Source organism: Dicentrarchus labrax, unplaced genomic scaffold (genome assembly GCF_905237075.1).
Source record: "Dicentrarchus labrax unplaced genomic scaffold, dlabrax2021, whole genome shotgun sequence".
NCBI lineage: Eukaryota > Metazoa > Chordata > Actinopteri > Moronidae > Dicentrarchus > Dicentrarchus labrax.
The window spans coordinates 21964639-21977858 of NW_026136719.1; the positions used below are offsets into that span (position 1 = coordinate 21964639).

Sequence of the window (13220 nt, forward strand, 5' to 3'; positions counted from 1 at the left end):
GCTTTCCAGGATGTTCAAGCGACAGATATGATGTTCATCTGTGTGTGTGTGTGTGTGCGCGCTCTGTGATTTTTATGTGGGTTACCTGCCCAGGCCAGGGTTGAATCCGAAGAACATCTCACGACACTGGTCACAGCGTCGTCCTCCCACTGACGGATGGGCACACACACACTGTCCAGTCTGGCTCTCACAACCACGCTGCGATGCTCCCATGGGATGGCAGTCACACTCTGCACACATACTCTGATCTGGAGAGAGGTAGAAGCCTGGACGGAGACAGCCATAACATTAAGCACAATCTGATTGCTTGTCTCTCACTTTATTAATCTTTTCATCTGCCTACAAGTGTATTATTTGTGTCTTCCTTCTTTATCTGTTTATTCTTTACTTCCTTCCTTTGCTATTTCCTTTATTTTCTACACCATCAAAATCAAATCCAGATGCTGATTTATGAAAACACAACTCAAAACATCAGTTGTTTTATGTCCAGGTTGTGGTTTGCAAAATTATTACATTTAGTGTCACAAATCGCATATGGGGCTGCTTATTCAATGACCATTATATGGTTCACTATTTGTATACTGTAGTGCTTTTGATAAAATAATTCTCTAATGACAAAAGGTTATATCTATAGTATCTAGTGGGCTAAAAGTAACAAGCACATATGCATTGTAAAAACTATGAACTGTGTTCTCTTTTTTGATTGATTATATGTTGTTACAGCGTTCAATATACAATTCCTTATGTAGAAAATAATGAATGAGGACTGCGGCCTAGAGACAACCATTTTATGTTCTTCCTAATAAGAATTAGGGTGTGTTGTTTGCCATTTATTTGTGATAAAATTTAACACAAAGCCAATAAGGGTGTGAGGTTACATTAAGCACTCCAGGTTCTAAAAATCAATTCAGTTTATTTTTCTCAAGGCTAATAGCTAATAAACAAATTAGATATTCTATTTAGCCACTTCGGCAGGGAATACTCAAAGGCATGTATACCATGTCGTGAACTGGCAGTTGAGGAAATTATGAGGCAAAATTTGTAGGAATTGAGCTTGGCAAATGCAATGGAATAATGGAATAAATAAAAAAAAAAACATAATGAGACATGTGGTAGTTGTACATCTGTGTTACTTCACAGGTACTGGATAACCTTTATTTGGGGGGTATTTGTCAGATAATAACTATTGTCTTATGTCCTCTGTTACTCTTTTCAAAATCCTTCCATCAATACATCCGCAAGTTGTGTTACAGTAAACCTGACGGTGCTGTTGGTCCTTCTCCATTACCAACACAATACAGCATCTGTTACTTCTCGTCCCATAAGACACTAACCACACATACCAGTACACACACAAACAAATTCATGAGGTAATGCACACACAAAAATTAAAGTGAGATGAGTGAGAAAAAACAATCTTTCCCCTCTATGGCACTGTTGTTGGGACCTGGCACAAACAGGACAATCACTGAATGGAGATCTGGCAAAAGGCACATGCCAACACACACACACACATACACACACAAACACACACACACACACACACACACACACACACACACACACACACACACACACACACACACAAACAAAGGAACAAAGACTAAAAGTTTGGAGTACTAATTGTTGTTCTTTGCCATTTTACTGAACTTTCTGTAGTAATGTCTCCACTTTATTCATATATCCAATAACTCCTTTAATTTGTTGCTGATATATATAACATCCATCCATCAATCCATTCATCATTCCAAACACACTCACCAGGTCGACATCCACTGCAATCCTGTCCGAAGCGTGTACGGATACAAACACACTGCCCTGTAGTGCTGTCACATACTGACCCCGCCACTGTCCCTCTGGGGTCACAGATACATGGTACACAGCCCTGGGACAAACCCTCTGATGGGACACAAAACATCAGAAAGCAAAATAGATTCAGACGTTCTCTCCCAAACTGTCACTACTTACACAACAGCTTTAAACAACAAACAACAAAACATCCCCTCATACAAAATCCTAATACATGATATTAAAAGAATGCATTAGTTACATAACACCCATTTTATGTAAATAAAAAGTAACCATGTTGTCTCTCAAATGACTCTGTGTTCTCTTACTCTGGAGATGTAAACTCCTGTTGTAGTAGTCGTGGGCACAGTTGGTACAATGTGCTCCCACAACTCCCTCTCGACATGGGCACTGTCCGGTCCACATATCACATACGCCCTCTGGCACAGTGCCATGGATGTCACACGCACATGGCAGACAGCCCAGGGAGTTTCGCTGCTCCAGGGTGTGGTAACCATGACGACAAGAGTCACAGTGATGGCCTTCCACATGTTTCTAAAAAAGAAAGGAGGAAGGGTTTACAAAAAACTCAGACTACCAAAGTGACACCCAAGGTAAACTAGACAAGAATTTCCAATAAGGTTGAACTGGTCAGTCAATTTAAAAAAGCTGGTTGTCAGTTTTTTATGCAACCTGTTTCAGGCAGTTGTATGGTGGTAGATCATTCAGATTATAAAGAACTGAAAAGAACTGGATGAGAAAAACTTGATGATACAAGACAGGTCAAGTCAGGACAAATCCATATCCAGTGTAAATATTCTACTATTCTATAGAAGTAATGTTTATTTTTCTCAAGATTTAATTTCAAAGAATCCTCTAAACCTCATCATCACCTATATCGTATAGACCTCCATCATTTCTTCTGCTAAGAAACCAAAACTAAACTGGGCGGCTTCTGCCTTTATTTTGCTGCAGTTTATTGTTGTTGGTAAAATATTTACAAATCACCTCCTGATTCATAGGCTCTTATTGGTGTGCTTGACATCAGTACACTTGTTAACTTGCCTTACACACACACTGTCCTGTATGAGGATCGCAGTCTGTTCCAGGTACTGTCCCGTCTTGTGAGCAGTTGCAGGGGGTGCAGGATCCCTCCAGTCTTAAACCATACAAACCCTTGCCACAAGAGTCACAGCGCTGGCCCCCCACTCCAGGTTTACACTCACACTGTCCACCCTCAGGCTCACAGAACGGGCTGAGGGAACCCAGGGGGTCGCAGTCACATGGGATGCAGCCGTCTGGGTGGGACAGGTTCCAATAACCAAACTCACAGCGGTCACAAGAAAGACCTGGAAAGAAACCATGAGAGAGAAAAAGAGAGACAGAGAGAGAAAAAATAATTTACAGAAATGTTGAGGAGAGGACAGAGTGGGGCCAGCTGAAAGAACCAGAAAATACATTTAAAAAAGCGAATTTATGCTCACTTGTTCACCAATAAACGTTTAGCCTTTCTCTGTTTGTAGGCAAGTGTGTATGCGTGTATGTGTGTGCAAGTGAGAGTGAGTGAGAGAAATGGTGGGTGAGTGTATAAAACTGCCATCATTAGGGCCAGGCCCTCTACATATGATGGATCACTCACCTAAGGCCAAACACTTAATTTCACTGAGCGAGAAAATAAATAAATTAAGCAACTACAAGAAAAGAATGGAGGGAGAGAAAAAGAGGAGATGGAGGGATGGAAAGATGGAGAGAGGAGCATAAAAATAATAATGAATTGCCATCACGTGTAAAAACAAGAAAAGGTGATTTCCATTCATGAAAAAACCTTGGCTTTAAAGTACTTAATCTTTTTCTGTTTATTGCCAAATTATCTTTTCATAATTGTTCATTATTAAAGAATTGTCAGAATACAAAAATGTGTGAATTTTCCATGCTAAAAGGAACAATTCAGTAGAGCATGTGAAATGACCCAATTAACAGTTTCAGTTCAGTTATTGCTCTTTATTCGTTCATTTACTCATATCTTAAATTTAGATTTAAGTCTTTCAGATTAATGTTATTTTATTCTGTCAATGTGGCAAATTATGTCTTAAATGATTTTTATTCTTATAATTATTGTATAATAACAACCACCAAAACAGATCTTACTGTGGGAGGTTTGATGGCTACAGCAGCAGTGCTAGGCTATAAGGCTAGTTAAACTATGATATGCAGTGTGAGCGAGCAGGGCTTATTTGAATATGCCATACGTATTCTATGACAGGCAATCTGTCCCTAAATGGATGCCTGGGGGCAACGCAGTCACCACGGCCGTTTATGAGGGAGCGTGTGTTCGTATGTGGGTGGTTGCGCGCACATACATTCATGAGAGGAAACCTGTACATTTGTGTTGGTGCACATGACCACGTGTGTGCGTGTGCATCTCTGTGTGTGTCCTGCTCAGTGTGCGGCAGACACTTGGCATTTCCCCTGGTCTGCCCACTTTAATGATTTTATAGATATGAATGTATTTCTCTCCATAGATCATATTTCATAATAGCGCAGTGAAGACGTGTCTGTGTGTGTGCATGTGTGTGGTGAGGTGTGTGTGCATTTGAATGTGTTGGTGGTAAATACGCAGTCTGACAGAATGATGCTTACAACCCTAACAATGCTGTGATGTATTGTACTCAGTGTGAATTTTTCCAAATAGAACTAACGATTATAAAGAGTACCACAGCCATTATAAAAAGAGTTGAGGGCAAAGTAATTGTATTTTCTATTTACATTTGCGAATCATATTTTTTGCAACTTCTTTGTTGTTGTTTTGTGACAGGTCCAACGAAACAATAACAGGAACAACAGAGGGGATTAGAGAAGAGAAAAGAGAAGAGAGAGTCAGAAGACAATAAAAAGGAAGTGAAAAGTGAGAACATTAGAGAATAGAATGTGTTAGAAGATATTAGATCAAGACAGAAAGGAGGTAATTTTGTGTTGGGGGTGCATGTGTGCACGCCAATGTGTGTGTGTTTTCGGGACATGGCCCAGCCCTTTTATCAGTAGCCAGCTGGTTAACAGGCTCATGCATCACCATTTCAAACACTATTATGTACACACTGCACTCTGGCACCTTGTTATGAGTGTGCGTGTGCGTTGGCATGTGTGTATCTGTGTCTGTGCGCACACATTTCAATTCCGTCCTTCTGAAGCGTGCCTGCCATTGCTCTACTCAAAGTATCAGCTTGGCGGTAATAAATTGCCATAATCAAATCTCATTTCTGAAAAATACCTGTGGGAGCAACCAAACAAACAAGGACAGAAAAAAATGAAAGTGGGTCTTGTAAGAAGGAGTGTGAAAAATACAAGGGGCTGCAGCAGTTTGTTTTAATCAACTTGGCATTGAATTAGAGAATTAAATACCAGCTTAGTCCTTGATGGCATGCACGCATGCACGCACACACGCCCGCATGCACACACGCAAAGAAACTCTTCATTCATACAATATATACAGCTAGGCAAAGACAAAAGTACATGAACACACGGTCACATCCAGACACTCTCCGTCCCTACATATACATAACCATAAACAGACACTCTTACACACATTTACAAGTTCACATACACGTGCCCACCCTCACACGCACAACCGTGGGCCCTTGATAGCGAGGCTTAGCAATAACCATGATGCGTTGAGTTGAGGAGCGTTGGCCGGTTTTGCATTTCATACGAGCCTGCTCTTCAAAGACACACAGGGGAGAGAGTGAAACCATTTATCACAAAGAGAAGCACAACGGCTGGAAGCACCGCCAGCAGAAAAGCCTGTTTATTTTGGCTGGCAAAACACTTTGGGATATGGATGTGCGTGCGTTTGCATCTGTGTGTATATACATGCTTGTTTTGGTGTGTGCACACAATATATCCACTTTTGCTTTTGTGTGCACCCCAATGAGCAGCTGCGTCTATGTATTAATTAAGACGCCATTACTGGACAATTAAACAGAGTAACTGTTCTAATGAAAAACACAAGTTATCAACAAAGTATTTGGGGACATTTTGTAGGAGAAACTACTTTGAGAGGTGTGTTGCTGTGGTAAAATACCAAAGTCTGAAGAGATTGCTGGTATTGACCTGGAATTACTTTTATCTTTTCCTTACCTTAATTGAACCCTCACCCACAATCAGGTTACTTGTCTTGTATGGGTAGGGTTTCGGGGGGACGGCATGAACGTGTATGTTGCAAAGAAGCAGCTCTGAAAATCAAGTGTCTCCTCTGACACACATGATTGTCTCTGAGAGGCTCTGGCAACCCAGCACTAAATATGTCATCAAAAACACAAAAAACTTCTAGCTTCTAGACTGTGGTGTGTTTACCTGTGACATGGGGTTTACACTGGCACTGTCCCGTGTCCTGGTTGCAACTGGGAACTCCTCCTGTTGAGTTGCTGACGATGCCGATGTCACTGCAGTTACAGCGGATGCAGCCATTTGGATTTGAGGCCTTCAGACCATACCAACCAGGCCAGCAGTCTGCACACCGACGACCTGTTACTGCTGCCTTACATTGACATTGACCTCCTACCTGGAGGTGAGAAACACAGAGGAAACAAACTGATTTAAAAACATTTCACACATCATGTCATCAAAATGACAAAGTTACAAGGGTTTCACTGGTTGTCAACAAGTTGCTGTTTGTGTTGGTGTGTACCTGGGCACACTCCATGCTGCCGTTGACTGTTCCAGTTGTGTGACAGTTGCACGACTGACACACATCATGTAAAGTGGGATCAGAGTCCTCTAGCCTGAAAAACCCACTTATACACACCTCACAGTTCCTACCTGATGGCAAGAGAGACAGAAACAGTAAGTCAGAAAGCAAGAAAATCAAAGGAATAGATAGAAACAACAGAGGGTTCAACCATATTTGTTTAAATGGGAAAGTGGTTTCGCATCATCACTAAAAAAACAGCATGAAATACTTCATAAAAACCCTCTCTCTTCTAATCAATTTCATTATAGACAAAAACTCATAATCCTCTAATTTCCTTTACTACCGGTTAGACAGTCTGAAATAGTAAGGAATAAGGAATCTGTATACATTATCTGTATACAGACTATATACTACTACAGTTGTTTTAATCAAAAATACTAAAATAGCTCACACACTGTTCAGCATAATGATAATTTCTAGCTCAACATCTTGAAATGATAGAAGGAAGATCTGAAGGCTCATGACATCTGGGCTGTAATTGTTTCAAAGTGTTTTACAATTAAGGTTGATTAAGAAAAATAAAAGGCATTTTTAAGATTAAATTTATTTAGATCTTATAAAATGTGAAAAGGTATTTAGCTAACTTATGTTGCTAATACCGTACCCGTGGTGTTGTGCATGCAGTTGTCACATACGCCTCCTCCTCCTCGATAGTGCTCCTCTGGTTGGTCATCAGCTCTGACATCATAATGACAGGAGAGGGCGTGGCCATGACACTGGCAAGACCGGCAGTTCATAGGCTGGAGCTGGTCACCTGATCTGAATGGCTTGTCATTGTAGAGGGGCGCGCAACGCTCGCACTGTTGAAAACAGTTACATAAATAAATAAATACAGACATACATTTCTTTATTTATACTGTAATCTAACATACTGTTTAAATCTGCTGCTATAATTGTGGCAAAAATGCAATCATAGATGCAAGTTTACAGAATTGGACACACATACAAGGACCCAAACACAGTAAGCAAGTTTGAGAAAACAATCGAAAGAACACTACCTTCTGCGAGAATACAACATACATTTAAATTAATTACAGCCTTTGGAGTAAAAACAAAAACATCCTTTGACAAGAGATTAGGAATGTAAACAATCATTTGTACAAGCAACGTCATATAAAAATGTCAGAAACTGTACATTTACTGAAACTATCTCTGTGTGCGTGTGTTTGCATAGAAACATGGTCCCATGACAAGTGAAATGCTTGCTTCTATGGAACAAAGACAGCGAATGACACAGACAGAGAAAGAGAGACACAGAATTAGAGAGAGGGGGGAAATATAAAGAGAGAAAAATCAGCAGCCCGTGTAAATCTAAATCTAAAGAGAGAGAAGAATAATACACATAACTGAATAGAAAACACAGAGGTATTCTCTACTATATAATACAGAGCCGGTACATTTACACACACACACACACACACACACACACACACACACACACACACACACACACACAGAATAGGGAAATCAGACCGCTAATGAGGAGTGACTTGCAATAGCCAGGGCTCTCACGCAGGCCCACTTTCATGTCAAAATAAACATACCAAGGTGTGTGTAGGGGAGGAGGAAGGGAAAAAAGTGATATAAAAAATGCATTTTTCTGTAGCAGAGAGCAGCAGAGGCAAGAAGCAGCAAGTACAAGCCCTTTGATTTTGTTCAGCAGTCAGTACAAATTATGGTGGACAAGGGGGGCATCAAATGGCGGGATTAAAAATGTATTAAAAAACACAGGAGTTCCTCCCATGTGTGACACATGCAGACTTGCACTGGGCCCATTATGTATGACACACAGAGGAGGGGGAAGGCAGGTGGAAGAGAAATGGTTGGGGGGGGAAAGGCTCCTATTTTGTATACAAGAGAAAAGGGAGAGGAGGTAAGGTAAAATGCAGGAAACTGATGTGAGCAGAAATGAGTTAAAAAATTCCCTTTGTGTTTTAAAAATTACGCCTGGAGGGACAGAAAGACAGGTAACAGATAACAAAAACAATCCACAAGTGTGTGAGTCAGACATGTGGGGAGGAAAAGGAAGAAGACAAAAAAAGAGGGACGACAATAACAAATAAAATTAATGTTAGTATGTTAAGAAGACAAAAGGCCACACAACCCAAAGCCCAGGACGAGACATATACAAACACATACAAGCTTAAGTAACAGTTATCAGATAACACAACATAAGATAGGAATGTATTTCCTTTATCATATAACAATTGCAAGCTTGCGGTCATCTTCTTCACTGTCTTTGCTAGCACATTGCTACATTTCTCTGCATGTTACCACCACTAACTGTTGATCAGTGGAACAGCGTGAAACCATAGGCAGGAATCTGTATCTAGGCATGCATGTGCACGTTCGTCCTTACGTGCTTGTGCCATACAAACAAAAGGGGGACCCACTCCTAAATATTGCTCCATAGTGCCACTAGTTAAAAGCTCCACAGGGTATCTTTAAGGTTTTGTATTGGTCTTGGATTTTAGCATGTCATTGATAATGCAGACAGCAGTCACATTTTTGTTCAAATTTAACTTATCAAACATAATTCACTAAATTAATACATTTTAGTTACATTCCATGTAATCTATTCCTAATTTTTACGGTTCTAAATGACTGAGCCACAGTAATTAAACACTATCTCTGAATTTTGTTGCTGCGGTGGCCAAACTTGATTAAATTAAGAAAGACGATTTTGAAAACAGGTAATATAGTCTGTTTGCTTGTTTATAAAGAAGATTTAGGAAGACAAATACACTTCCTCTCTGCAGAATGAACAAGATCTAAAGGCCTTGAATATCTGTATATTTGCATGTTTGTGTGTGTGAACTGAGTCTAGAGCACTGTTCCCTGTTGGGTGATTATTAACAGGATCTAATGAAGCAGCAGGGGATTCTCTGGAGACATAATGTAAACACACACACACACACACACAGGAGAGTGTGTCTTGGGACATGTAATTCCACAGGAGCGCTGGTATGTTTGCATGTTCCCGTTTGTTCTGTCTGCCTCCTGCTTGTCTGTCTGTCATGCTGTTTGGCTTCAAATCTATCTGATGTCATACCTACAGTAACTACCTGCCTATCTGTTTGTCCGTGCTGCTTTTCCCCTTCTCCCAATCTGTCTTTGTGGTTGCCTGACTGTCTATCCGCAGCTCTGTGCCCCAAAATGTTTCACATATCAAAAGGCACTTTTCTTTCTGCACTTCGAACAGAAATCTCTCACTACATCTCACTCTTCGTCTCTCCGCTGGGGATGAGTTGAAGAGCGAGATGTAGTAACTTCTCCTTTCCCATATCTCCCTCCCTTTTCATTCGTCTTTCGTCTCCTCTACCTCCTCCATCTTCCCACTCTTCCTTCCTCTTCTATCTCCCCCTCTTTCTGAAAAACAAATCACTCTGTACATCTCTCCGGGCTTCCCACCTCTCCCCTTCCTCACTCGCTTCCCCCGGTCTCTATCGTCCCCCAACTGCTTGTTCTCATAGCCACGGTGAGTATGTGAGCAGGAAATATTACCATATCAAATGAAAGGGAGGGGATTTTTTCTTCTGTCTCTTTTCTTTTCATTCAACATTGCGTTACCTTCCCTCTCTCCCAGCCTGCTAATTAGTCGAGGGACCGGTGTTTGGGAGTTAAAAAGGAAACTGCACACGTTCATTCTCTTCTTCATACAAAAGGTTTTGATGGCGCTCCATCATCCACACACAGTACCAGCAGCAAAAAACGACAGCACATGCTATAGATTGAGTGTACATGGTTTTAAATCTATTGCTTTCATCTTTCTGCAAATAGCCAGTCCTCTGTAACATTATACTGTAATAGAAAATAAAGTTATTCAGTTTGTCGTGCTGATGAAAAGGCACCTCTGTCAATACTTAATCAATCCTCTGACTCTTGACTCTTTCAACATTTCATTGCAGAACACACTGTCATCTCATGAAAAATCATGATGTAACCGATTAAAACAAGTAAGATGCTACAGACCTACAGTCTATCTCTAAACTAGACTTCAGTCAGAATTAAATCCCAAGTAAGCGAATGGTGGCAGGACAAGACGTTGTTAACAACATTATTATTCAGCAGATGAAAGCAGCGTATAGTGCAAGTCTTACTGGTTTATTCATAAAATGACAATGTTGTTAATTTGTTATAAAAAAACATTTTTCTTTTCTTTCTACACAGCTTACCAAATATTTCCTTACAAGTCTGGTTCAATGCATAAAATATATGAACATGTGTTTTTGTGTGTGTGTGTGTGTGTGTGTGTGTGTGTGTGTGTGTGTGTGTGGTGGACTGTGTTGCAGAGTAAAGGATAACATCCTATTTTCACTCTGAATGTTTTGACAAAACCTGCTGAGTGAGGAGCCTACTCTAATGGATTTGTGGACATTCAGATGGCCTGTCATAGGCATCTTTGTGTGTGTGTGTGTGTGTGTGCGCGCGTGTGTGTGTGTGTGTGTGTGTGTGTGTGTGTGTGTGTGTGTGTGTGTGTTAATCTGCTGGGGAACTCATCTTATCCTAAATGCCATGACCAATTTCACGCTCTCACTGGAAAGGTCGTGCCACTGGTGTGTGTGTGAGTGAGCATGTTTGTGTGTACACGCCTGTGTTGTGTGTATCTGAAGTTAACCCGGTTAACCCCAGTGTAGGTGAAAATCTGCTGCTGATGCAGACTTTAGCAACAGAGATCCTGGACAACATTACTTAACGTCACTAGCCATCAATATCTATCACACACACAGATGCAAACACAGAAACACACGTACAGCATCCAGCTCAGAAATGGTATACAGCATGTATACACCAAGTTCTTATAAATCAAACACCTCTACATGATCCTAGTTTTGATCTTATACTAGATCTAACATTTAATAATTCTCACTACTTGACTTGTTACAACTCACATAAACACATGCACACACTGACACAATTTGTTCAATGATGTCAAATCCACAGTCAGATCAGGTTCCAGCTGCACAGAGCCTGATGTAACTATCCCTTAGGGTGTGGAATAAGAAACACACAAGATAGCTTAAAAGAAAGGCAGCATGGATTGTTTTGCATCTTACCAAGATAATATTTTTTACCTCTGTAACACTAATATCAGATAATATTAAATCTACCAAAAATGCTATTGTGAACTGTGAGGAAAAACTTGTACAACAGAAAATAGTGTGTGATGTGATGTACAATACAATATATGATATAGCTTTCAGACATGACTAATCCATCAGTTGTGGAGAGACGTACAGAGACAGAGTGACAGAATGAGAGATCAAGTCTGACACAGAGTGCACATAAGAAAGAATCAAAAGACAGAGTGAGAAAGTGGGAGAGAGTGTGTGCGTTTTTGTGTGCATGTGTGTGTGTGAAAGAGTTTAAGTGTGTGTCTTCCAAGGCCCCCGTTGATCATCTTGACACATGTCTGAGCATTTCTGTCACTTTAATGTCACTGTGGAAATTCTGCAGATTAGTACAACATCCGTCATGGTGCTAGGCCAATCCAAGTCAACAGAACGCATGCAATATTAAACGCTAATATTCCCCACAGCCTTTTATGCTCCAATATTAGAGAGACAGAAGAAAGGTCCTGAATATTCACTCAGAGAGATGACATGGACAGGTTCGAGGGGAGAGTGCACACAGGAACACACACAGATGATCACACAAAAAGGACTAGAAGGTATAGAAACAGACATTGCACACACTAACGTCTTTCACAGAAGCGTAGAGATTAATTTACATAAAACATACACACTACCACAACCACACACACAAATGTATTCATATTACTTATTTCCATTGCATCTCTCTAACACAAAAGAACTATTATATGGACGGGCGAGAAGGAAAGAAACAGATTGGGAGGACGGAAAGACATAAGACAGTAAGAAAAATGGAGAAAAGAGAGGGATGAAACATGAGAAACAGAGGCAAACAGGAATGAATTAAATACTTAGAAAGCGAGGCAATAAAGACTGAGGGGGAGTAGAGTGAAATGAAGCGAAAGGCAAACAGAGAGAGAAAGAGAGCTGATTAGAGATGCATGCTGAGGGAATGTCATTGTTCTAGTCGATTTGAGACATTATTTAAACTGAGACCCCGGAGAGAAAGACAGAGTATAAGAGAGAGTGATCGACAAAGAGAAGTGGATGGAGGTGGGACAGGGACCTAGAGAGAGGAAAGAAAAAGAGAGGAGCAGAGATATTTTTTTTCTGCATTAGCCTGCATGAAAACATATACCTGACAATCTTAAATTATTTTGTGTGGGTGTGTGTGTGTTTGTGTGTAGAAGCACGTTCTATGAGAACTTTTATTTTAGTCTGGAGTTCATGTAAGACAAAAACTATTAAATGTTAGCCTGTGTGTAGGAGGGTTGTTATTTGAGCTTGGGAGTAAGCAAGACAAGCAATTGAACAGCTGCTGGTTGACAGCTGTACTTCTCCATTGATGTCCTCTGTAGCCTGTCTAAAACACTCACACACACACGCACACACGCACGCACACGCGCGCACACACACACACACACACACACACACACACACACACACACACACACACACACACACACACACACACACACACACACACATACTCTAATACACAAACGCAGGTGTATGAATGATACATAAGTAGTGAATAATGCAGGCTGTCCTGTGCTACAGTGAGGTGGAGCAGTCATACTGAACTTTTCACT

General features: G+C 40.7%; 1 protein-coding gene across 1 annotated transcript in view; it reads right to left on the bottom strand.

Annotated features, from left to right (window-relative positions):
• ush2a (Usher syndrome 2A (autosomal recessive, mild)) overlaps positions 1–13220 on the bottom strand; it is a 197405-nt gene that overhangs the window by 149313 nt on the left and 34872 nt on the right. Inside the window, exons 13-19 of the mRNA XM_051379326.1 lie at positions 7140–7335; positions 6473–6603; positions 6139–6346; positions 2854–3137; positions 2118–2343; positions 1762–1899; positions 86–266 (exon numbers count right to left, since the gene is read on the bottom strand). Coding sequence (XP_051235286.1) covers positions 86–266; positions 1762–1899; positions 2118–2343; positions 2854–3137; positions 6139–6346; positions 6473–6603; positions 7140–7335 — 1364 coding nt within the window. The remainder of the gene's footprint in view (positions 1–85; positions 267–1761; positions 1900–2117; positions 2344–2853; positions 3138–6138; positions 6347–6472; positions 6604–7139; positions 7336–13220) is intronic.